This window comes from Physella acuta, unplaced genomic scaffold, assembly GCF_028476545.2.
Source record: "Physella acuta isolate Inbredline_101_S28 unplaced genomic scaffold, ASM2847654v3 ptg000820l, whole genome shotgun sequence".
Taxonomy (NCBI): Eukaryota; Metazoa; Mollusca; class Gastropoda; family Physidae; genus Physella; species Physella acuta.
In genome coordinates this window covers 397,501-423,058 of record NW_026732338.1, presented here as the reverse complement: position 1 = coordinate 423,058, position 25,558 = coordinate 397,501, and the positions used below count along the sequence as shown (strand labels likewise).

The 25,558-nt window shown below is 42.2% G+C and overlaps 1 protein-coding gene across 1 annotated transcript in view; it reads left to right on the top strand.

Annotated features, from left to right (window-relative positions):
* The first annotated feature begins 7,914 nt into the window (after positions 1 to 7,914).
* LOC131951678 (equilibrative nucleoside transporter 4) overlaps positions 7,915 to 25,558 on the top strand; it is a 34,178-nt gene continuing 16,534 nt past the window's right edge. Inside the window, exons 1-6 of the mRNA XM_059314034.1 lie at positions 7,915 to 8,341; positions 13,396 to 13,651; positions 14,676 to 14,750; positions 20,753 to 20,891; positions 24,547 to 24,613; positions 25,257 to 25,509. Coding sequence (XP_059170017.1) covers positions 8,054 to 8,341; positions 13,396 to 13,651; positions 14,676 to 14,750; positions 20,753 to 20,891; positions 24,547 to 24,613; positions 25,257 to 25,509 — 1,078 coding nt within the window. The 5' untranslated portion in view covers positions 7,915 to 8,053. The remainder of the gene's footprint in view (positions 8,342 to 13,395; positions 13,652 to 14,675; positions 14,751 to 20,752; positions 20,892 to 24,546; positions 24,614 to 25,256; positions 25,510 to 25,558) is intronic.

The window sequence follows — 25,558 nt, the reverse complement described above, 5'->3', positions numbered from 1 at the left end:
AATAAATGGTTTTTATTTAACTTTTGCAAAACAATAAATAAATAAACATCCATCTTCTTAAAAAAACGTGTTTTTAAATTTAAAAAGAAAATCAAGTCAAAACAACTTTAAAAATTCTTTATTATTATGTTTATGTGACATATACCAAATACATTAGTTTGTTGTGTTTGTTTCATTTGTGTATGTGGTATTGTTTTACAAAATTAAGATGTAACAATCTCATCTATCACATTAATTAACTTTAAACTGCTTGTATGTCAACAGTCATATTAACAAATGTCCATATAAAAATTAGATGCAAGTACTTTAGTTTTTAGGATTCTGTTTTTTTTTTGTTACCCTTTTGCTAAAATTTCTAAACATCCAAACTTATTTAGTCAATATTACTGAACTTCTAAAATTATTTTATTGTCTGAACCAAAAAATATGCTTACATTTGAATCGACATATTATATTTATAATACACATTTTACATTTTTTTCAGGGGAGAGCTGCAGGAAATGCAAATTAATTAATTTAGAATTATTCCATCATTCATACAGCACACCATGCACTGAGGGGGTTCTAACTTGTATGTCATAATGATGAACTATAGGGTGGTGATGATTATACCCCACTTTTGTAATTCTTAAAGATAAATTTAGGTTAGGATTACAGTATTGGGAAGGTGAGGGGGGGGGGAGTTGGAACTGTTGTTTTATAAGAGATGTGGAGGAGGGGACATTCTATTTTTTATGTGTGAGGGAGGGGATAAAGACGACTAATATTATTTGGTGTCCTTTATGGAAAATCTTTTACGATACATTTTATAGTTTTTTAAATAAAATGATATAGATTTATGTTATATACTAGTATGATATAACCATTTAGATTTGTCTTGTTATTATTAAAAATAAGTATTTTCTAATTCATAACAACAGTTGACTGATTAATTCAAGCTGAAAATTTTAAAAATAATATAATATACTTCATGTAATTGTATATTTAGGTTAACAAAATTTATAAAGCATAGTGTGTTGCCTTACTTAAACCATGTTTTTGTTTTTTTCCCTTTTGTTAAAAGAAACTGCAAATTATTGTTTTAATTCATGTTCAGATGGTAAATGTGCTTAAAAATTAAAAGTTAGTTAAATCTTTTAAAAAAATTAAGTTCATTGGTGTTAGAGTAATCACAATTCCTTTTCCTGACAAAAAGTTTAGTTAGAACACAGCGGTAAACCAAGTGCCTTTCAAAACATTTGAAACTCTTTTTTTTAATATTGCAAGTTTACTTTAACATTCCAAGCTGAAATCCAACATATCAATTGCTGTACAAACTATTTACTTGACATCCCTTTAAAGGTCTCTAGAATTTTATAAATAATTATATTGGGATAATTTTTGTGTTTTGTGGTTATTTTGCAAAGAGTTGCTTGCAATGCATTACAAAATGCATATTATTTTTAATAAAATATACTTTATTCAAAGATTATTTAACTAGAAAGGAAGATTTTGTAATTTGTAGCAGGCTTGATGCAACTTGCAGAAATAGATGAAGTGGTACAGGTGCAGAATCTATTAGTGTTATTTGCAGTATAAGACAGCGAGGTCTAACACTAGAATGTGTGCTTGCCAACTTTAAAGTTGTGAGCACTGGGCTCAAGACATAACTACCCTTCACCCCCATCCCACATCAAAACAAGGTGGTGTCATGGTGGTGTCATGGTGTTGTGAAGGATGAAGTAACACAAAGTGGTACAGTCTGCCTGGTTTAAGTGCTATAGCTGGTTATAAAGAGAACTGTTTGGAATTGGACGACTGTAACAAAATTAAATTACCAAATAACCACAACTGCCATTTTAATTTATATTTTACTCTTTAGCTATTGATAATTGCTTTATTTTGATTTTATTTATTTTTTAATATTTGTTCTGAAGTCAAACATGAAATGTGTTTTTGTAAAATAAGATTCAGAAAATTATTTTATACAGCAATTTTATATTTATTGAATTTTTTTTCTTTTTCTGTGAACTGTTAAAAAATAGAAATAAGTCAAAATGTTGTGACAGCAAAGATTTTAAAAGTATGCCTTACATTAATCTGAAATCCTAAAAATTTTTAAAGTCTGAAATTAAATTTTTTTTATGTTAACAAGATGATGTCATATTTCCTACTATTTATGTCTAACATCTTTTATCACGTAAAATTTTAAAACAAATAATTTTTACTTATATTTTCAACATTTATATTGACAATAAAAAAATGGTGAAACTAATTTAGTTTGTGTGCTTTGTAGAAATTTTTTTTTTTAAAATTAGGCGTATTTAGAAAATGATCAGAGTTCAACTGATATGTTTTAGAACATGCCCTGAGTTCGATGTGGTTTTAGAATATGATCTGGACTAAGTTTAATTTACCTGTTCTGAGTTTCTATCGATAAGGCTTAAGGCAGCGTTAAAAAAAAGACGTAGACGTTGCATTGGGCCATAACCAACCAGGCAGGGCAGAAGTATAAGTATCTTGTTTCCAAAGAAAGGCCTAATGTAACACTGATTTAATCCTATATACATCACATAGGCTATGACCGGCTACGTACATTGATAATATTGATATGATTTTTGTAGCGAAATGTGTGTGGTGGATACTTGGGGGGGGGGGGGGGGATGACTGATGCTCTACAAGCAGAGACTAGGTTACACCAGTACTAAGTCTAGGCCTAGATATAAAAACAAGATATTTGATAGAGCTAAGTCTGGTTAATAGCCTACTACAGAGGCGTCGAGGGCGTGACACCAGTTAAGGGGTGACACTATGACGAAAAATTGCAAAACATATAGAAGTGGGGGGGGGGGGCTCCATAATTGTGTGACGGTGTGTGATTAGGGGGAGTGGGGGTGTTCAGATGGTGTGACGTCACACTTTTGCATTATAAAAAACAATGCTAGAAAACACATTTTAGCCGTTAGTTTGCGTTTTAGAAAACTGTTTTAATAAATTGCAATAGAAATTGATTCAAACACTTTATGTTGACAGAGTTCAGACAAGATTTGGGAAAAATATAGCTGTTTTAAGAAAAATTCAACTGGAATTTTGAGGGGTGGAAGGGGGGGGTTTGTAGACTGAGGTGTGACGTCATTTAGGGGTGTCTGGCTTTTTGTGACGATCTGTGACGGAGGGTATGGGGAGGTAAAAATCGTCCAAAAAGCGTGACGTCATTTATAGATGACCCCTTAATGATTAATTAAAGTTAATCCGCCTGTATTAATAACTGACTATAGATTAACATCTTTACTATTGACTGTATACTTAAAACTATCACCCGGGTGAGGGTTTGTGAGAGGGGGGGGGGGGGCACCAACTATAAAATTCACAGAGGAAAATCTAATAATTTACGATGAAAATTATACTTTTTCCAATTTAATTAATGGTTGGTTTATAATGTGTGCACAAATTGCCGCTATTAGACAAAATTCTAGGTGGTGTCACTTTTTTCTAGTTGCGCATTTTTCTGTGTGCGCAAATTTCTGTTTGCGCTTTTTACTGTGTGCACATTTTTCTGTTTGCGCATATTTCTGTTTGCGTTTTTTTTGTGGCTGTGCATTTTTCTTTTCGCGCATTTTCAATGTGCGCTTTTTTCTGTTTGCGCTTTTTTCCGTTGCGCTTCTTTCTGGTCATCAAACAAATGAACAATTCATTGGAGTGTTGTACCAAATGCGCACCGTCTAAGGGGCGATAAACTATGGAAAAAAAAGCTTGACTGTACTATGGGTTTAAAAATAAATCAATGTAAACAAGGCGATCTTCATTTTATAGCATTTTGGATTGTGTGTGTGTGGGGGGGGGGGGGGAAATCTGGCATATGATTACGTTTTACAGTTGTCTTCGTGTTGGCCCTATTTGTCTGTCCGTCATTCTGTCAGACAGCCCCCCCCATGTAAGCGACCCGCCGTGTCCTCTGATGGCCAACAAGAGGCGGTCCTCACCCCGACATTTGGCCGCTTCCTCCTCATGAATATCCATGAACTTAGAATGGCTTTTGTGTCTGGAGTCAGTCGAAGCCGTGCTCCCAATCTCTGCGTCATGCAGGGGATATTGAAGGGGATCAGACTTTTTTTTTTATTCGTACACGTTTTTTTTTATAAAGACAACGTTGAAGAAATATTTAAAGCAATCAAAGGAAATATAGGCTCACGATCACTATTATGTTGTATACATGCCAAAAATCACAAATTGTAAACGTTGACATGTTGTTCATAGTAAACTTGGTCTCATGTGTCTGAATTGTCTTGTACAAACTGTCTCGTATGTCGAGATTGTCTTGTATATTTTTTGTCTCATGTGTCGTTGTAGCCTTAACTCCATATATCATTTGTCGATTTTACACAAACTTTAACTGACAATGGAAACTTTACCAGTGACGAAAATCTTCCTTTATCCCTTGAATGTCACGGCACCTAGTCATACCTAACATCTGTAGATCTGCTATCTGTAAGATATAGATCTGCTACCCCCAAATTTAAACCTGCTTCCCCCCTCAGATATAGATCTGCTACCCCCCCCCCCCCGAGATATAGATCTGCTACCCCCTCAGATATAGATCTGCTACCCCCCAGATATAGATCTGCTACCCCCCTCCCCAGATATAGATCTGCTACCCCCCCCCCCCCCTCCCCAGATATAGATCTGCTACTTCCTTGTTATATATCAGTACCTACTTCCTATTGATCTGCTACCCAATTAAGTACCAACTGGGCAGAAATCACGTTATCTATGTAGCTTATATAGTACATAGAAATGGTTTCCATATGCTGTGTAATGTGTGATCCATTATTTATGTTTTGGTATTTGACGTTAATTGTAGGTTGTCAGATGTATTTGTTAAACTTTGCTTTAAGTGAAAATTTAGAAGTGAAAACAATCCATCAAAGGGAGACAAATTAGGACGGACTCAGTCCGAATGCTAGGCTGAAAGACAGGCAGTACAAAGTAATTGTTGTACATGTACAGGCTATACATGTACACGTACTCAGGGATGTACACGATAGTACACGATTTTCGTACACAACTGTGGCAGGCTATAAGATATTACACACTTATTGTACACGACAGTACACACTTATTGTACACGACAGTACACACTTATTGTACACGACAGTACACACTTATTGTACACGACAGTACACACTTATTGTACACGACAGTACATACACAATTGTTGTACACGGCAGTACACACTTATTGTACACGACAGTACACACTTATTGTACACGACAGTACATACACAATTGTTGTACACGGCAGTACACACTTATTGTACATGAAAGTATACACTTATTGTACACGACAGTACACATTTATTGTCCACGACAGTACACACTTATTGTACACGACAGTACACACTTATTGTACACGATAGTACCAATAGTTGTACACGACAGTACACACTTATTGTACACGACAGTACACACTTGTTGTACATGACAGTACACACTTATTGTACATGACAGTACACACTTATTGTACATGACAGTACACACTTGTTGTACATGACAGTACACAATTGTTGTACACGACAGTACACACTTATTGTACACGACAGTACACACTTATTGTACACGACAGTACACAATTGTTGTACACGACAGTACACAATTGTTGTACACGACAGTACACACTTATTGTACACGACAGTACACACTTGTTGTACATGACAGTACACACTTATTGTACATGACAGTACACACTTATTGTACATGACAGTACACACTTATTGTACATGACAGTACACACTTATTGTACATGACAGTACACACAATTGTTGTACACGACAGTACACAATTGTTGTACACGACAGTACACACTTATTGTACACGACAGTACACACTTGTTGTACATGACAGTACACACTTATTGTACACGACAGTATACAATTGTTGTATACGACATCGTATAAAATACTGATGACGGTGATAAAAACTGACGACACGAATGTCATATAGGATTAAAATCCATCAAACAAGAACAGTTTTGTATGTTGTACAAACAGCGTACTGGAAACTTTGTACAAGTTGGTGTACATCTTCTGGAGTGTCGGGGTGTTGAGGAGAACTAAACAAGCAGGTGCACATCTGTACATCTGGGGTGGGGTGGGTTGGTGTGGTGTGGGGTGGGGGTATTGATTCCATACCAAGACTGGTTGTCTGACGCCGTGTGGAATATTGACTGGACTTGCCGCTGTCGTACGTCGTCAATTGAGGCACTCGCCTGCAGATTTGTTCTCAGATTTATTTAGTATTCACAGTTTCTTCAGTTCTCACAGTTTCTTAAGTTCTCATAGTTTCTTCAGTTCTCATAGTTTCTTCAGTTCTCATAGTTTCTTCAGTGCTCAGATGGTTGAAGTTGTCAAATGTATTCAGTACCAAACATTTCATACCTAGGTAGAGGATTGTGGTTATCAAATGTAGTCAGAGTTTTGTGGTTATCAAACGTATTCAGTACCGAGCATTTCATACCTAGGTCAGAAAATTGTGAAGTTATCAAACGTATTCAGTACCAAACATTTCATACCTAGGTAGAGTTTTGTGGTTATCAAGTGTATTCAGTGCCGATCGTGTCACACTTAGCTCAGAGTTGTGTGGTTATCAAATGTATTCAGTACCGAGCATTTCATAGTCAAGTCAGAAAATCGTGAAGTTGTCAAAATTCTTCAGTACCGCTTATGTATTCATTACTTAATTACAACAAAAAAACCAAGAACACTTTTTGTTATTTTTAATTCATAGTAAAACGTAGTCCTAGATCTATTGAGAAAGAATTAAGTAGATCTGTCATAATTCGTAACAATGAGTATTTACTGAGTTGTTAATTTTTTTCAAACGAACGAAGATGTTTTGTGTGTTATTGTTAGCTATTGTAGAATTCTTCTTTTAAAAGTGTCTATGTTTAACATACTTGAAGGATAACTCGAGAGAGAACAAGCGCCTCATTAGGAGAGAACTAGTGCGGATAAAAAGCAGACGTGGGGCAGATGTCTCGAGACAAACAGCTTCCGGGTTGGGTTTTGACGGCCCATGAAACATTCAACAGCCAGCAACTTTAGGTCTGGAAGTCAGGCAGACGATTTCTGTTAGCATTGAGAGAAATGTTTGCAGTTTGTTACTGGGGAGGCAGGAAAAAAGGCACATATATTAATGGATCTATATGTCGGCTCTATATACTTATATACAGCCTATCCATTGCTAATATAGACTTAATAGGCTATAATATAATATGCAGGGTATACATATATGTCTATATATATATATATATATATATATATATATATATATATATATATATATATATATATATATATATATATATATATAAGGGAGTAATGTCAGAGATATTTTGAGAAAAATGTGTTTTTAAAGTTTTGATTTTTTAAATCAGCTACTGGCAATTAAAATTCGTGGAAAAAAATTCATTTGTGTGGATTCAGTTTTGTGAGGTGGGTTAATTGATTAGGCTTCGATTATGTTTGTGTTAAAGTGATTTGGCTTCGATTATGTTTATGTTGAGGTAATTTGGCTTCGATTATGTTTGTGTTAAAGTGGTTTAAGTGATTAGGCTTCGATTATGTTTGTGTTAAAGTGATTTGGCTTCGATTATATTTGTGTTGAAGCGATTTGGCTTCGATTATGTTTGTGTTAAAGTGGGTTTAGTGATTAGGCTTCGATTATGTTTGTGTTAAAGTGATTTAGCTTCGATTATGTTTGTGTTAAAGTGATTTGGCTTCGATTATGTTTGTGTTGAAGTGATTTGGCTTCGATTACGTTTGTGTTAAAGTGGGTTAAGTGCATAGGCCTCGATTATGTTTGTATTCAACTCGGTTGGGATCGATTATGATTTTTAGTTTTGACACGCAGCTTTTGATTCGTGTTTGTTAGTGATCAGAACAAATTCAGTGAGATTTTAAAAATTACAACAGCAAGCTAATTCAAATGGAATTGAAGTGTTAACATCTAAACATACTTTTCACATAAACTAACTTAGGAGAAGATGTTTAGTTTAATAGTAACTTAACCTACGCAAGATGTCAACAGAAGGGGCGGACAACTCGTGGGCCTACTCGAAACTTTCACTTCAGTCAACTCCAGATACACGGATCCTACAAGGGGCCAGAGGGGACAAAGATGAGAGGAAAATATTTGCACGTTTGAAGGCCGAACTTGAGGCCAAATCCAAGTCTAAACGTTTCTCTAATCCCTTTGATAATGTCCCAGTGGATGCCCACAGTAAAATCTACATCGCCTTCTTGCTCTCTGGGATTGGCTACATGCTTCCATACACCTGTTTTATCGTGGCTGTTGATTATTACCAGGTAAGTGTTAAAACATGTTTTATCGTGGCTGTTGATTATTACCAGGTAAGTGTTAAAACATGTTTCATGCTGGCTGTTGAATTAGTTGTTTCCCATAACACACACACACACACACACACACACACACACATATATATATATATATATATATATATATATATATATATATATATATATATATATATATATATATTTCATAAGCAGAAAAAAAATGGTAAGAAACGTTCTATAGGGGTTAGCAGCAAAAGCGGAAAGCAGCATACAATGGAAACATGAAACATTTCTATGGCACAACCAAACAGGTCTTTGGGTCTTTGAGTAGACCATCAAAAGCCTAAGCCAACAGATGGTGGAACATTGAGGAACTACTAAATAGACAAGCACCTCTGAACCCACCAGACATAGACCCTGCTGAAGTAGATCTCCCTATCAACTCTGAGAGGCCAACTAGAGAAAAGATTATGAAGGCCATCTCCCAGATGAAGAATGGAAAGGCAGCTGGACCTTACGACATTCCAGCAGAATCATTAAAAGCAGATCTGGAAACATCAATAAAGATGTTGCACCCAGTCTTTGAGAGATATGGGAGGAGGTAGAAATATTTATAAAAAACAACAATAACAGAACGAAGACCATCAGATCAAGCTCCCCATTAAACATGACCTTTGTAACTAACAACTACAGAGGAATCCCACTCTTCTCGGAGTTAGGGAAAAACTTTAACAGAGTCCTCTAAATAGGATGGAAAATGTCCCTGATCTAGAGTTTAGAGATGAGCAAGCAAATGTAACCCTCACTCAGTGGGGATGCTTTTACCCACTGAGGTGTTGTGGTTAAGACGGGCTGACCCTGAGATTTAGTACACACCGACGCCGACAGTTGTTGTCAAGTACTCGTTTATTTATAGCATCGAGCCATGACGGCGATGCAACACAGTAGTACAAAACGAACTAGCCAAGATAAACCAAAAGATCCAAACAATCCAAAAGACCAAAAGAAAAAGAACTGTAGCCCTTCATTAGGTCTACATCTTGGTCCACAGACAGCAGCCTTGCGTGTGCGACACGGCTAGGCACATAACTACCCACAATCCCATGTCACATGACATGGAACACAGGTAATTTCGCTCACAAAAGCATAAAAAAACAACGTCCACTGTTCAGTTGCGATCCCACAGGGGCCGCAACCCAATGAATAAAAACTTCATAGTTTTATCCCCCTTTGGCTGGTAACCATATGTGTTACACAGCCCCCCTCACAAATAAATGTACAATGGAATTCACATTTACATTTACATTTACAACTCATACTTAATAGTACTTAAAAAAAAGTTCAGTACACAAGTACACAGACATTAAGTCCTTTCAACTCAAATAGATTATTCCCGGCAAACCGGTAGAGGCTCCAGTGCTGGTACTGGTCACCACTTGATGCGCCAGGTTGAGTCGCTCGACGGGTCGTCGTTGACGGGTTGACCTCCGCAGCTCCGCTGGTGGTTCTGGGTTGATCCAAGAGTCATCCTCGTCCGATGCCTCGTCCCTCGCATTCACCTCATCCAGATGTGGGGCTGGCCTGACCATCACCTTGTCTTGTCCGTCCCGGGCGACAACCTCTGGCACGAAAGGCGTTGCCTCCGGCCGAAGTCTAGTTGGGACCAAAACCTTGACTGTCAGTTCCTCACCTTCATCTGCCTCACTGGTTGGTATGACCTCTCTCCGTCGCTCCCCCTCCGCCACAGTGGGCCCAGCACTCGACATTGTATAGTCGGGTCGCTGCCAACCACGGCGGCGTCCACCACGTCGTCGGCCTCTCCTCCGGCGGCGTCTCCGATCTCTGCTTGTGTCATGTCTGTCTCCCAAGCGACGATCTTGCTCGCGCTGAGACTGACATTCATGGTGTGGATGTCTACCCTTCTCACGCGCACCCTCCGGCTGCAACCCTCCTCCACGGCGGAACACCCGACAGCCGTACCTCCAGCCGCTAGGCGAGGTAACCTGAGCTGTGGTTGCTCGACACTGTGATGATCTCGGTGGCGTAAACTTGGGCTGGGAGCTTGGCAGAACACGCATCAGCATCCGCTCCCCGACGCTGATGGACTGGCGTTTCCCTGCTGCTGACCCCGTTGCCTAGCTGCTTTTCTCGGACAGTCGCGGACGAAGTGCTTCGTGGACCCGCACCCGTAACAAGCTCCTCTGGAGGGCTGTTGTTTCCGGGCTAGGATATCTGCCACCTTCTCCGCCAGACGGTCGCGTTGTTCCTCCGTGAGCATCAGCGGCGGCGTCGTCTCCTGGCGACCAGCTACCGTTACTGCGTCGACCTTCTCCGCCAGACGGTCGAGTTGTTCCTCCGTGAGCATCAGCGGCGGCGTCGTCTCTTGGTGAACAGCTGCCGTTACTGCGTCGACCTGGATAGTCCTGTTAGCTGCTGCCGTGGCTACGACTGTGGACTCAGTTGTCCCGTCCAGCCTTTTAACAGCTTTCAGGACGTCCTCCACCTTCGGACTGGCTTCCCCTGCGAAACCAAATGTGCCGCGAAGTTCGAGCGCCAGAAGAGGTGAAACCCCCTTGCAGAAAGTGTGATACACCTTCTTCTGGGCATCGGCCTCAGTAAAGATACGCTGCTGGTTTAGCTTCGTCATCTCTGACCACAGTCGGCAGAGAAATTCCGACGCTGACTCCCTTGGATGTGGAGTGAGTCGGCTGAACTGCAGATACCTGTCTTCGGCACATCTGGTGTCGCCAAAAGTGCTTTGTAGGAGGCATAGCACTTCCTCTGGACTCGCAGCTTGCTTCACCCGCTCATAGGCAATCCCTCTCAGGCTGCCTAAGACGCGTGGCAACGGGTTCGGAACGCTGGTGTTCCGCAGCAAGCATTGAACTTGGGTTTCCCATTCCGGGAAACTCACCTCCCCTCCTCCAGTGGGTGGAAGGCCGGTGAACACACTCAGCTTGCTGTTGTGTGCTGGAGCACACACCTCCACCGTCACGGGCCGCTGCGCATCTGCCTGCATCGCCGCCATCTTAGCCGTCAACTTGGCCAGCTCCTCCGTCAACTTCTCCAACGTCGGCTCACTGTGTTCCATCCTACCTCTCAAAGTCATGCCCCACGTTGGGCGCCAAATGTAACCCTCACTCAGTGGGGATGCTTTTACCCACTGAGGTGTTGTGGTTAAGACGGGCTGACCCTGAGATTTAGTACACACCGACGCCGACAGTTGTTGTCAAGTACTCGTTTATTTATAGCATCGAGCCATGACGGCGATGCAACACAGTAGTACAAAACGAACTAGCCAAGATAAACCAAAAGATCCAAACAATCCAAAAGACCAAAAGAAAAAGAACTGCAGCCCTTCATTAGGTCTACATCTTGGTCCACAGACAGCAGCCTTGCGTGTGCGACACGGCTAGGCACATAACTACCCACAATCCCATGTCACATGACATGGAACACAGGTAATTTCGCTCACAAAAGCATAAAAAAACAACGTCCACTGTTCAGTTGCGATCCCACAGGGGCCGCAACCCAATGAATAAAAACTTCATAGTTTTATCCCCCTTTGGCTGGTAATCATATGTGTTACACAAGATTCAGACAGAATAGACCATGCACGGACCAGATCGCAACACACACCATCATAATTGAGCAGTCACTAGAGCTGAACTTACCACTGTGCATTAATTTCATTGATTACAACAAAAAAAAACCCCATTCGGCAGTGTGGATCGAGATACCACCTGGAAGCTCTTACGAAACCACCACGGCATTCCAATGAGACTGTAAGCCTCATTAAAAACACACATGGGGGGGGGACGTCCTATAGAATTGTCAATGGATGTCAAATAACAAACGGTTTACAGGTGCTCGGTGTTCGTCAATGATGCCTGATGTTGATACTCTTCTTCATACCATCAGATAATGAAGACAGCCACTAGAGATAGTAGGAACGGAGAGTACTCTAAGGAAACAACCTGGACTTTGCGTAAAGAACCGTCGCCTCCTCTCCTACAACCAATTGCAGATACAGGAGAAAACAAAAACAAAAATATGGAAGCAGACATATCAGTGCAGGTTGGACCAAAATACTAAAGAACAAACACTGAACAAGACACACTAAATGGAAGTCTCCTTACAGTAAAGGCATCCGTTATTTACCTAAAAAGTATTGTGGATCATCAGGGCGAAAAAGCTGAGGACGTTTAATCAAGGATTGGCAAAGCAAGCCCCTCCCCCCTCCCCTTCCCAAGCAAAGAACTTTAGGGCTCCCAGAGAACTATCCTAGACCACCAATGAGCGTCTATTCAACCCCAATGTAAAATAAATGCTGCTGTATGTGGTTGAGACTTGAAGGATGATAAATAGCACCATTGGTAGAGACCAGAACAGACAAAAACGACCCAACGCCATCTTTGGTTTGGGGGGGGGTGTGTATCATATCCTACCAGAGGGGAGTACCAGTAGATGGGTATGGTCTGGCGTGAGGGGACACATGGTTTCTTTCAGATATTTGTCTCTGGGTGGGTGGGGGGGGGGGTGGAATGAAACTTCTCGGGGAAAGGAGGGGGGGGGGGGGGGACAATAGTTATAGCTTATGTTTTGTAAATAAATGTAAAAAATTCTATTTCTCTGAAAGTTGGGGGGGGGGGAGGTAAAGGAAACGTATTAGATTAATAACGGGTACAAACCTATACAGCTCTAACAATAAAGATTATTGTTTCTGACTGCCAGCCTCGGCCTTTACAGCGGGCCTTGAATGTATTTGATTTGCTAACAGTTTGATCTCCCCCCCCCCTCCACTGATTGGTCATGAATGTATTTGATTTGCTAACAGTTTGATCCCCCCCCCCGATCGGCCTTGAATGTATTTGATTTGCTAACAGTTTGATCTCCCCCCCCCTCCACTGATTGGTCATGAATGTATTTGATTTGCTAACAGTTTGATCCCCCCCCCGATCGGCCTTGAATGTATTTGATTTGCTAACAGTTTGATCCCCCCCCCGATCGGCCTTGAATGTATTTGATTTGCTAATAGTTTGATCTCCCCCCCCCCCCCACAGAGCCGGTTCCCCCACACAACGATTGTGTTCGACATGACAGCCACGACGATTGTGGTGGGGATGCTGGGGGTCATCCTCAACAACGTGCTGGTCGAGACCCTCTCCCTCACCTGGCGGGTCATGTTCGGCTACGTCATCTCCATTTCACTTCTGCTCTTCCTGACCATCTGTGACGTCACGCTCAACCTGTTTGACCACGACACCGGTTACTGGGTCACCATGACCGGTGTGGCTGTCATTGCTGTCGGCTGTGCGGGTAAGTTGGCCTTGACCTTTGCCTTGACCTTTGCGTGTGGTATTAATTACCGATCAGCAGTAACTGATGAAATGTTTAAATGGTATAGTGGCCGAACTCACATAATCAAATTGCTTTACTTCCACTTTATTGTTCGGCGTGGTCGGTTAACAGAGCGTTCAACCACTAACCCGATAGTCTTGTGTTCGGATCCTGGGCTTGAAACCACCCAGCTCTGATGGGTACCTGACTCGTGTTAGGGTAAGCAAAAGCCGGCTGGGCAAAGTACGGTGTGCGGAGGTAACATAAGCAGGTGAACTCTACTTCACCTACCCTATGGACCGCCAGGTTCGAAAGTGTTACTTTACCCTAGTGCTAATCTTTCCAGGATGCCGAAAATAAAGCTATTTATTTGACGGGAATAGGGCATTACCCCCCCCCCCCCGTCAATTACCCCCGGACTCCACCTCCCGGCATTACCCCCCGGAGTAATTACCCCTCTGTCAATTACCCCCCCCCCCCCTTGTCAATTACACCCCACCCCCCACTCCCAGTAAGACTTTTCCCCCCTGACCCACAGACACAGCTAGGTACACTAGGGTTAAATTTTGGGATAGGGTTAGGGTTAGGGTTAGGGTTAGGGTTAGGGTTAGGGTTAGGGTTAGGGTTATGGCTGTGGCTGTAGCTGTGGCTGTGACTATGGCTATGGCTATGGATTAGGGTTAGTGTTATGGTCAAGGTTAGGCTTCAACCAAAGTCTAGAATTGGTTTTGGTTTTTTGTTAAGTTTTAGGCTGAGGTGAATGCTTTGGGTTTGATCTTTTTCTTAAGGTTAGGATTAAGGTAATATATAGGTGTAGACTTTGAGTTAAAATGAGGATTCTAACTTGAGGGGGGGGGGGGGGGGGGTGGAGGGGTAATGTGCTGTAGCCTTATTTGGCAGTCCTAAAACTGTTTCCTAACACTCTTTTTCTTTCGTTGATCAATTTATATTTCTATTGTTTTATATATTGTTATACAATATTGTTTTATTTTTATACGTTTAGTTCAACAGTCAAGTTTCTATGGTTACGCAAACATGTTGCCTAGGAGATACACACAAGGCGTCATGGCTGGTGAAAGTAAGTCTCAAGTTCAGTTCTGTCTAGACCGCAGAAGCTTCTGACACCACTCCGTCTAGACATTTTGAAACGAATTTCCTTAATGATATTAAAATAACTTTGAGATGTCGATTCAAAAGATCTTGCACGTAATAAATAACACGTAGAGTCGAGGAGGTGGGAGGGGGGGGGGGGTGTAGTAGTGGGTTTATAATTTTATGTTGTGTTGAAAACGATCGATGGTTTACTTTAGATCTCTTAATTCTCGTTTAGCTTCTTTTCTTCGACTTAAACTTAAAAGTCTGGTTTACCGAGTGAGTGGTCTAGTTGACTGATTGGGTGGTCTAGTTGACTGATTGGCTAGTTGACTGATTGTGTGGTCTAGTTGACTGATTGTGTGGTCTAGTTGACTGATTGTGTGGTCTAGTTGACTGATTGGGTGGTCTAGTTGACTGATTGGGTGGTCTAGTTGACTGATTGGGTGGTCTAGTTGACTGATTGGGTGGTCTAGTTGACTGATTGGGTGGTCTAGTTGACTGATTGGGTGGTTTTGTTGACTGATTGGGTGGTTTTGTTGACTGATTGTGTGGTCTAGTTGACTGATTGGGTGGTCTAGTTGACTGATTGGGTGGTCTAGTTGACTGATTGGCTAGTTGACTGATTGGGTGGGCTAGTTGACTGATTGGGTGGTCTAGTTGACTGATTGTGTGGTCTGTGACTGATTGTCTAGTTGACTGATTGGGTGGTCTAGTTGACTGATTGGGTGGTCTAGTTGACTGATTGGCTAGTTGACTGATTGGGTGGTCTAGTTGACTGATTGGCTAGTTGACTGATTGGGTGGTCTAGTTGACTGATTGGATGGTCTAGTTGAATGAGTGAGTGGTCTAGTTGACTGAATGGGTGGTCTAGTTGACTGATTGGGTGCTCTTGTTGACTGATTGGGTTGTCTAGTTGACTGATTGGGTGGTATAGTTGACTGATTGGGTAATCTAGTTGACTGATTGGCTAGTTGACTGATTGGGTGGTCTAGTTGACTGATTGGCTAGTTGACTGATTGGGTGGTCTAGTTGATTGATTGGGTGGTCTAGTTGACTGATTGGGTGGTCTAGTTGATTGATTGGGTGGTCTAGTTGACTGATTGGGTGGTCTAGTTGACTGATTGGGTGGTCTAGTTGACTGATTGGGTGGTCTAGTTGACTGATTGGGTGGTTTAGTTGACTGATTGGCTAGTTGACTGATTGGGTGGTCTAGTTGACTGATTGGCTAGTTGACTGATTGGGTGGTCTAGTTGACTGATTGGATGGTCTAGTTGACTGAGTGATTGGTCTAGTTGACTGAATGGGTGGTCTAGTTGACTGATTGGGTGCTCTTGTTGACTGATTGGGTTGTCTAGTTGACTGATTGGGTGGTCTAGTTGACTGATTGGGTAATCTAGTTGACTGATTGGCTAGTTGACTGATTGGGTGGTCTAGTTGACTGATTGGCTAGTTGACTGATTGGGTGGTCTAGTTGATTGATTGGGTGGTCTAGTTGACTGATTGGGTGGTCTAGTTGATTGATTGGGTGGTCTAGTTGACTGATTGGGTGGTCTAGTTGACTGATTGGGTGGTCTAGTTGACTGATTGGGTGGTCTAGTTGACTGATTGGGTGGTTTAGTTGACTGATTGTCTAGTTGACTGATTGGGTGGTCTAGTTGACTGATTGGGTGGTCTAGTTGACTGATTGGCTAGTTGACTGATTGGGTGGTCTAATTGACTGATTGGGTGGTCTAGTTGACTGATTGGGTGGTCTAATTGACTAATTGACTAGTTAATTGATTGGATGGTCTAGTTGATTATGTCTACCGTAACATAACTTAAACTCACTTTCAGTGTTTCTTCCAGACTTTTTTCTCCGTGGGGGGGGGGGGGGGGGGGGGAGGGCGACGCACTTGAAATTTTCGGGGGGGGGGGGGGGGTTGGTAGACTTTCTTCCGGGGGGGGGGCGGACACTGTTAAAAGTATATATTTTCTATATAAATTTCATTTCGTTCGGGGGGAAGGGGGGGGGGGGGGGGCGGCGGGGGCTGGAAGAAACTCTTTTGATTTCTCATATAAGTTGTAGAATCTCTCTCTCTCTCTCTCTCTCTCTCTCTCTCTCTCTCTCTCTCTCTCTCTCTCTCTTTATTTTTACGCTACATAATAATACTAAATATTAACTTAATAATACGTAATGAGACAAGTCATATTTTTGTGGTGCAATAATAGTATTTCTTCCAGACTTTTATCTACGGGGGGGGGGGGGGGGAGCACTTGATATTATTTTCGGGGGGACGGGGACGACGGTCAACAATTTCCGGGGGGGGGGGGGGGCGGGGCGGACAATGATAAAAGTATGTTTTCTATATAAATTCCATTTCGTTCGGGATAGCGGGTGGGGGGTGGGGGGTGGTGAGGGGGGTGGTAGACTTTCTTCATGGGGGGGGGGCTCTGCCCCCACGAAGAGATGCCTGGAAGAAACTCTGCATACATTGCCAACAATCTTTAAAGAAATCTAAGTTATTAACCCTTTAATATCAAGCACTGAATTGTCACCATTAAAAACTAAAGTAAACTTTCTAGATTCATCTTGCCGTTCTTTTCCTGTTTACTCAGGGTTAAATGCGATCAGCTGGCTGTGATTTGAACTGCTCTTATTCTTGTTTGCGGTGACCTAGATTTCTGTTAATGTCGCATATCAATGAGCTCTAACGGCTGAGAGTGACAGATCGATGTTTGGCTGAGGAGGAGAGGAGGGAGAGAGAGGGAGAGAAAGGGAGAGCGTTGGATGGTGGAAGAGGTGAGAGGGTGTATGGCGAAAAGTAGTAACATTGGTATTTACACATGATTTCTTGTAACAAAAACTGCAGTTATGCTAAAATGATACTAATTGTAAGATTATAATTATATTAATAAGCCAAATAAAACGTAGCTTATCCGTTAGTATCAAGCACACACAGTCGTTAACCTGAACATTCTACCACCGATTTCGTTTGTTTGAAATCAATAAATATTATATTCAGTTGCTACACGACAGCCTGGTGCACTTGGTCTGTCACATACCGGTGCACTTGGTCTGTCACATACCGGTGCACTAGGTCTGTCACAAGCTGGTGCACTTGGTCTGTCACATACCGGTGCACTAGGTCTGTCACATACAGGCTGATGCACTAGGTCTGTTATAGATTGGTGCACTAGGTCTGTTATAGATTGGTGCACTAGGTCTGTCACATACAGGCTGGTGCACTAGGTCTGTTATAGATTGGTGCACTAGGTCTGTCACATACAGGCTGGTGCACTAGGTCTGTTATAGATTGGTGCACTAGGTCTGTTATAGATTGGTGCACTAGGTCTGTCACATACAGGCTGGTGCACTAGGTCTGTCACATACAGACTGGTGCACTAGGTCTGTTATAGATTGGTGCACTAGGTCTGTCACATACAGGCTGGTGCACTAGGTCTGTCAAATACAGACTGGTGCACTAGGTCTGTCACATACAGACTGGTGCACTAGGTCTGTTATAGATTGGTGCACTAGGTCTGTTATAGATTGGTGCACTAGGTCTGTCACATACAGGCTGGTGCACTAGGTCTGTTATAGATTGGTGCACTAGGTCTGTCACATACAGGCTGGTGCACTAGATCTGTCACATACAGACTGGTGCACTAGGTCTGTTATAGATTGGTGCACTAGGTCTGTCACATACAGGCTGGTGCACTAGGTCTGTCAAATACAGACTGGTGCACTAGGTCTGTTATAGATTGGTGCACTAGGTCTGTTATAGATTGGTGCACTAGGTCTGTCACAAACAGACTGGTGCACTAGGTCTGTTATAGATTGGTGCACTAGGTCTGTTATAGATTGGTGCACTAGGTCTGTCACATACAGGCTGGTGCACTAGGTCTGTTATAGATTGGTGCACTAGGTCTGTTATAGATTGGTGCACTAGGTCTGTCACATACAGGCTGGTGCACTAGGTCTGTCACATACAGGCTGGTGCACTAGGTCTGTCAAATACAGACTGGTGCACTAGGTCTGTTATAGATTGGTGCACTAGGTCTGTTATAGATTGGTGCACTAGGTCTGTCACATACAGACTGGTGCACTAGGTCTGTTATAGATTGGTGCACTAGGTCTGTTATAGATTGGTGCACTAGGTCTGTCACATACAGGCTGGTGCACTAGGTCTGTTATAGATTGGTGCACTAGGTCTGTTATAGATTGGTGCACTAGGTCTGTCACATACAGGCTGGTGCACTAGGTCTGTCACATACAGACTGGTGCACTAGGTCTGTTATAGATTGGTGCACTAGGTCTGTCACATACAGGCTGGTGCACTAGGTCTGTTATAGATTGGTGCACTAGGTCTGTTATAGATTGGTGCACTAGGTCTGTCACATACAGGCTGGTGCACTAGGTCTGTTATAGATTGGTGCACTAGGTCTGTTATAGATTGGTGCACTAGGTCTGTCACATACAGGCTGGTGCACTAGGTCTGTCACATACAGACTGGTGCACTAGGTCTGTTATAGATTGGTGCACTAGGTCTGTCACATACAGGCTGGTGCACTAGGTCTGTCAAATACAGACTGGTGCACTAGGTCTGTCACATACAGACTGGTGCACTAGGTCTGTTATAGATTGGTGCACTAGGTCTGTTATAGATTGGTGCACTAGGTCTGTCACATACAGGCTGGTGCACTAGGTCTGTTATAGATTGGTGCACTAGGTCTGTTATAGATTGGTGCACTAGGTCTGTCACATACAGGCTGGTGCACTAGGTCTGTCACATACAGACTGGTGCACTAGGTCTGTTATAGATTGGTGCACTAGGTCTGTCACATACAGGCTGGTGCACTAGGTCTGTCAAATACAGACTGGTGCACTAGGTCTGTCACATACAGACTGGTGCACTAGGTCTGTTATAGATTGGTGCACTAGGTCTGTCACATACAGACTGGTGCACTAGGTCTGTTATAGATTGGTGCACTAGGTCTGTTATAGATTGGTGCACTAGGTCTGTCACATACAGGCTGGTGCACTAGGTCTGTTATAGATTGGTGCACTAGGTCTGTTATAGATTGGTGCACTAGGTCTGTCACATACAGGCTGGTGCACTAGGTCTGTCACATACAGACTGGTGCACTAGGTCTGTTATAGATTGGTGCACTAGGTCTGTCACATACAGGCTGGTGCACTAGGTCTGTCAAATACAGACTGGTGCACTTGGTATATCACAGACTGGTGCACTAGGTCTGTTATAGATTGGTGCACTAGGTCTGTCACAGGCCGATGTACTAGGTCTGTTACATTAACTGGTGCACTGGGTCTGTTATAAACTGGTGCACTAGGTCTGTCACATGTCACATACAGACTGGTGCACTAGGTCTGTTATAGACTCGTGCACTAGGTCTATCAAAAACTGGTGCACTAGGTCTGTTATGTGTTTGTCCCCAGTAGACCATGACGTAAGCGTTGTGTTTGTCCCTAGTAGACCATGACGTAAGCGCTGTGTTTGTCCCATAAGAGACCATGACGTAAGCGTTGTGTTTGTCCCCAATAGACCATGACGTAAGCGTTGTGTTTGTCCTCAATAGACCATGACGTAAGCGTTGTATTTGTCCCCAGTAGACCATGCCGTCAGCGTTGTGTTTGTCCCCAATAGACCATGAAGTAAGCGTTGTGTTTGTCCTCAATAGACCATGACGTAAGCGTTGTATTTGTCCCCAGTAGACCATGCCGTCAGCGTTGTGTTTGTCCCCAATAGACCATGACGTAAGCGTTGTGTTTGTCCTCAATAGACCATGACGTAAGCGTTGTATTTGTCCCCAGTAGACCATGACGTAAGCGTTGTATTTGTCCCCAGTAGACCATGACGTCAGCGTTGTGTTTGTCCTCAATAGACCATGACGTCAGCGCTGTGTTTGTCCCTAATAGACCATGACGTCAGCGTTGTGTTTGTCCTCAATTGACCATGACGTCAGCGTTGTGTTTATGCTCTCCAGGTGTTGCAGGTGTTCTGGTGTCGTTTAACCGAATTGTCACAAAGCTGATGTTGGATGATGAAAAGATCAACACTATCATCTTCTTCATTTGTTCTATTGTCGTAATTCTCATCTGCTGTGGGACCTTTTTTCTGGCAAGGTAAGTGTGATGACGCAATGTTGCGTCGAAGCCAGGTAGATAGCAGAAATAGGCTTTAGCGTGTTAGTCAGAGGTAGACCAATGGAAATTCAGAGACTGACCGGTCACGTGGTATGGTCAGCTGACCACTGAGGCGTGGGGCAGTAGAGCGATAGGCCAGGAGTTGATAGGTAGATAGCGAGTAGAGAAGTTGTTAGGTAGCGGTCAGAGACGGCCGAGGAATGTAGATAGTTAGGAGATCATGATTAGCTAGCGAAGGTAGAAGGTGTTACGTTGTAGAATGTAGAGAACAGTTAGTGTTAGGATTGGTCATGGGAGTTAGTAGTATATGAACAGTCAGTAGTAGGAGTAAATAGTACAGTGTAGATCAGTTAGGTAGAAACTTGAACATAAATATCATTTTAATAAAGAACAATTATAGTTGAACTTGAACTGTGTGTTATTGGATTCATCCGTTACGCCTTCTTAAAACCCCCACCCTCACAGTAAGTTTTGGTGTGTTAGGGCCAGGTAAGATTGTTAGGGCCAGGTAAGATAGGGCCAGGTAAGATAGTTAGGGCCAGGTAAGATTGTTAGGGCCAGGTAAGATTGTTAGGGTCAGGTAAGATTGTTAGGGTGAGGTAAGATTGTTAGGGCCAGGTAAGATTGTTAGGGCCAGGTAAGATTGTTAGGGTCAGGTAAGATTGTTAGGGCAAGGTAAGATTGTTAGTGTCAGGTAAGATAGTTAGGGCCAGGTAAGATTGTTAGGGTCAGGTAAGATTGTTAGGGCAAGGTAAGATAGTTAGGGCCAGGTAAGATTGTTAGGGCCAGGTAAGATAGTTAGGGCCAGGTAAGATTGTTAGGGTCAGGTAAGATTGTTAGGGCCAGGTAAGATTGTTAGGGCCAGGTAAGATAGTTAGGGCCAGGTAAGATTGTTAGTGCCAGGTAAGATTGTTAGGGCCAGGTAAGATAGGGCCAGGTAAGATTGTTAGGGCCAGGTAAGATAGGGCCAGGTAAGATTGTTAGGGCCAGGTAAGATTGTTAGGGCCATGTAAGATAGTTAGGGCCATGTAAGATTGTTAGGGCCATGTAAGATTGTTAGGGCCAGGTAAGATTGTTAGGGCCAGGTAAGATTGTTAGGGCCAGGTAAGATTGTTAGGGTCAGGTAAGATTGTTAGGGCCAGGTAAGATTGTTAGGGCCAGGTAAGATAGTTAGGGCCAGTTAAGATTGTTAGGGTCAGGTAAGATAGTTAGGTCTAAGATTGTTAGGTCCAGGTAAGATTGTTAGGGCCAGGTAAGATTGTTAGGGCCAGGTAAGATTGTTGTGGCCAGGTAAGATTGTTAGGGCCAGGTAAGATTGTTAGGGCCAGGTAAGATTGTTAGGGCCAGGTGAGATTGTTAGGGTCAGGTAAGGTTGTTAGGGTCAGGTAAGATAGGGCCAGGTAAGATTGTCAGGGCCAGGTAAGATTGTTAGGTCTAAGATTGTTAGGTCCAGGTAAGATTGTTAGGGCCAGGTAAGATTCTTAGGGTCAGGTAAGATTGTTAGGGCCAGGTAAGATTGTTAGGGCCAGGTAAGATTGTTAGGGCCAGGTAAGATTGTTAGCGCCAGGTAAGATTGTTAGGGCCAGGTAAGATAGTTAGGGCCAGGTAAGATTGTTAGGGTCAGGTAAGATTGTTAGGGCCAGGTAAGATTGTTAGGGCCAGATAAGATTGTTAGGGTCAGGTAAGGTTGTTAGTGTCAGGTAAGATAGGGCCAGGTAAGATTGTTAGGGTCAGGTAAGATTGTTAGGGCCAGGTAAGATTGTTAGGGCCAGGTAAGATTGTTAGGGCCAGGTAAGATAGGGCCAGGTAAGATTGTTAGTGCCAGGTAAGATTGTTAGGGCCAGGTAAGATAGGGCCAGGTAAGATTGTTAGGGCCAGGTAAGATTATTAGGGTCAGGTAAGATTGTTAGGGCCAGGTAAGATAGTTAGGGCCAGGTAAGATTGTTCGGGCCAGGTAAGATAGGGCCAGGTAAGATTGTTAGGGCCAGGTAAGATTGTTAGGGCCAGGTAAGATTGTTAGGGCCAGGTAAGATTGTTAGGGCCAGGTAAGATTGTTAGGGCCAGGTAAGATTGTTAGGGCCAGGTAAGATTGTTAGGGCCAGGTAAGATAGGGCCAGGTAAGATTGTTAGGGCCAGTTAAGATTGTTAGGGCCAGGTAAGATAGGGCCAGGTAAGAGTTTTAGGGTCAGCTAAGATTGTTAGGGTCAGGTAAGATTGTTAGGGCCAGGTAAGATTGTTAGGGCCAGATATGATGAGCATTTATTTTTGTCCTTATTTTATTCATGTTTGTAATGGACGTATGAGATAAATGTTACAATCACGTATAAAAACTTGCCGGTCACCGACCTTACAATTTACTGTTGGAGCACGCGCCACTTTGTCGTCTGATGATTGGGTTTGGACGGCCATTACTCTGATGAAATAACGAGCAGACGTTGATGACGACACAAGAAAATAACAGCACGTGCTTCAGAAAATCACGCGCGCATGTCGGCAGCATTACCCAGAAACCTATGGTTAAAAATAGATGTCAGCTCCCCTCAATTTCACAGCAGGTTAAAATGTTGGAGAACGTATTATCTGATATTGATTAGAGCATCGCATTGCCCCCCCCCCCCCCCTCACCGCTACACCATAAATATGGATTTTAAATGTCACGAGATGGTTGCTTTTAAATTTGTCTTGATTTAAGATCTGAACTAACATTTGTCTTGACTTGTAGATTTTGAATCTGAACGAAAATGTGTCTTTATTTTTAGATTAAGGATATGAAATAAAAATATTTTGAATAGAACTGAGGATATAAACCAAGATGTTACATACTGAAAGACCTTTTTTAAAAAATTACTTTTAAAATTTTGACTTTTAAGTTAAAATTAGACCCGCGAACTATGCAAATAAAAATTATTATGGGATTCTTGGTTTGAGTAGGTTGGACATCCCTGAGTCCACCCAGCTCTAATGGGTACCCGAAACCGTTAAGGAAACTAAAGACGTCTAGGCATAATGCTGACTGCTCTATCCTTTACATATACCAAAGTCACATTCTACTAATGTTCCCTACATTCTATTATTGTTCCCTACGTTCTACCAATGTTCCATACATTCCACCAATGGTCCCTACATTCTACTATTGTTCCCTACATTCTACCAATGTTCCCTACATTCTACCAAATTTCCCTACATTCTACCAATGTGCCCTACATTCTACCAATGTTCCCTACATTCTACCAATGTTCCCTACATTCTACCAATGTTTCCTACATTCTACCAATGTTCCCTATTTTCTACCAATGTGCCCTACATTCTATCAATGTTCCCTACATTCTACTAATGTTCCTTACATTCTATCAATGTTCCCTACATTCTAACCATGTTCCCTACATTCTACCAATGTTCCTGATATTCTACCAATGTTCCCTACATTCTACCAATGTTCCCTACATTATACCCATGTTCCCTACATTCTACCAATGTTCCCTACATTCTACCAATGTTCCCTACATTCTACCAATGCTCCCTACATTCTACCAATGTTCCCTATTTTCTACCAATGTTCCCTACATTCTACCAATGTTCCCTACATTCTACCAATGTTCCCTACATTCTACCAATGTTCCCTACCTGATCTCAGGTGGACACATTTTGTACAACATCACCTGAGGTCGTGTAAAACAGACGACAGTTACGAGAGACAAGACGTAAGTATCTAAGTCATCAAGGTTTAAATGTTTAACATTTTCTTACATTTATAAAGATATGTATTAAAAATAGATTGTTATTTCTTAAATTGTGCAAACTTATGGTGTATGAAAAGTTGTGCCCGGGGGGGGGGGGGGGATTGAAAGGGGGTAATTGAAAGGGGGGTAATTGAAAGGGGGTAAATACGGGGGGGAATGTCCGTGAGTAGTTTCCGGGGGGTAATGTCCTGTAGCTTTTTTTAACACACGGTGCACTCTCTTTTAAGAGAAAAAAATTGTACCACAAAGGGATTAAGATAAAATTTTAAATAAAGCCCTAAGCCTTAACAATTGAGCTTAATTGGTTTTTGTAATTTGGACTTTGTGGTATATAAAGTAACAGTTCATTTTAAATTTGAAAAAACGACAAAAACCTTTTGATCATAATCAGTTGAATACACTAAGATTATTTTAATAAACCTAAAGCTGCTTTGTATTAAAGATGTGTAGCATCTTTCACATTTAAAACAGAATACGGCAACTATCGAGCCAAACACATTAATAAACTAGCATAGGCTACATTTTGATAGACTTTCTAAAACAGTATTTGCAAACATTGTCTTGTGGTACCTTCATCAGTACCTAAAACTTTTCTTATTCTAAGACGGAATTTAAACTGCAGCGAGGGACGAGAAACTCCCATGCCGGCACGTACGACTCAGAGAACGGTCCAGTTACCGGATTCAACGGTTACGTCCGTCAACAACCAGAGACGCTACAGCAGCCAGACGTTGTACACAGCGTGTGTCTCAGCGACGGCAGGGAGGAGTCTGGTGCCATTGTGGACGTCCCGTCTGGAGCTGGGGACCTGGGCAGTTCTTCATCGTTAGTCCAAGACAAACAGCTCACCTGTAAAGGTAAGTGTATCTACAGGTAACTAGTTAGTCCAATACAAACAGCTCACCT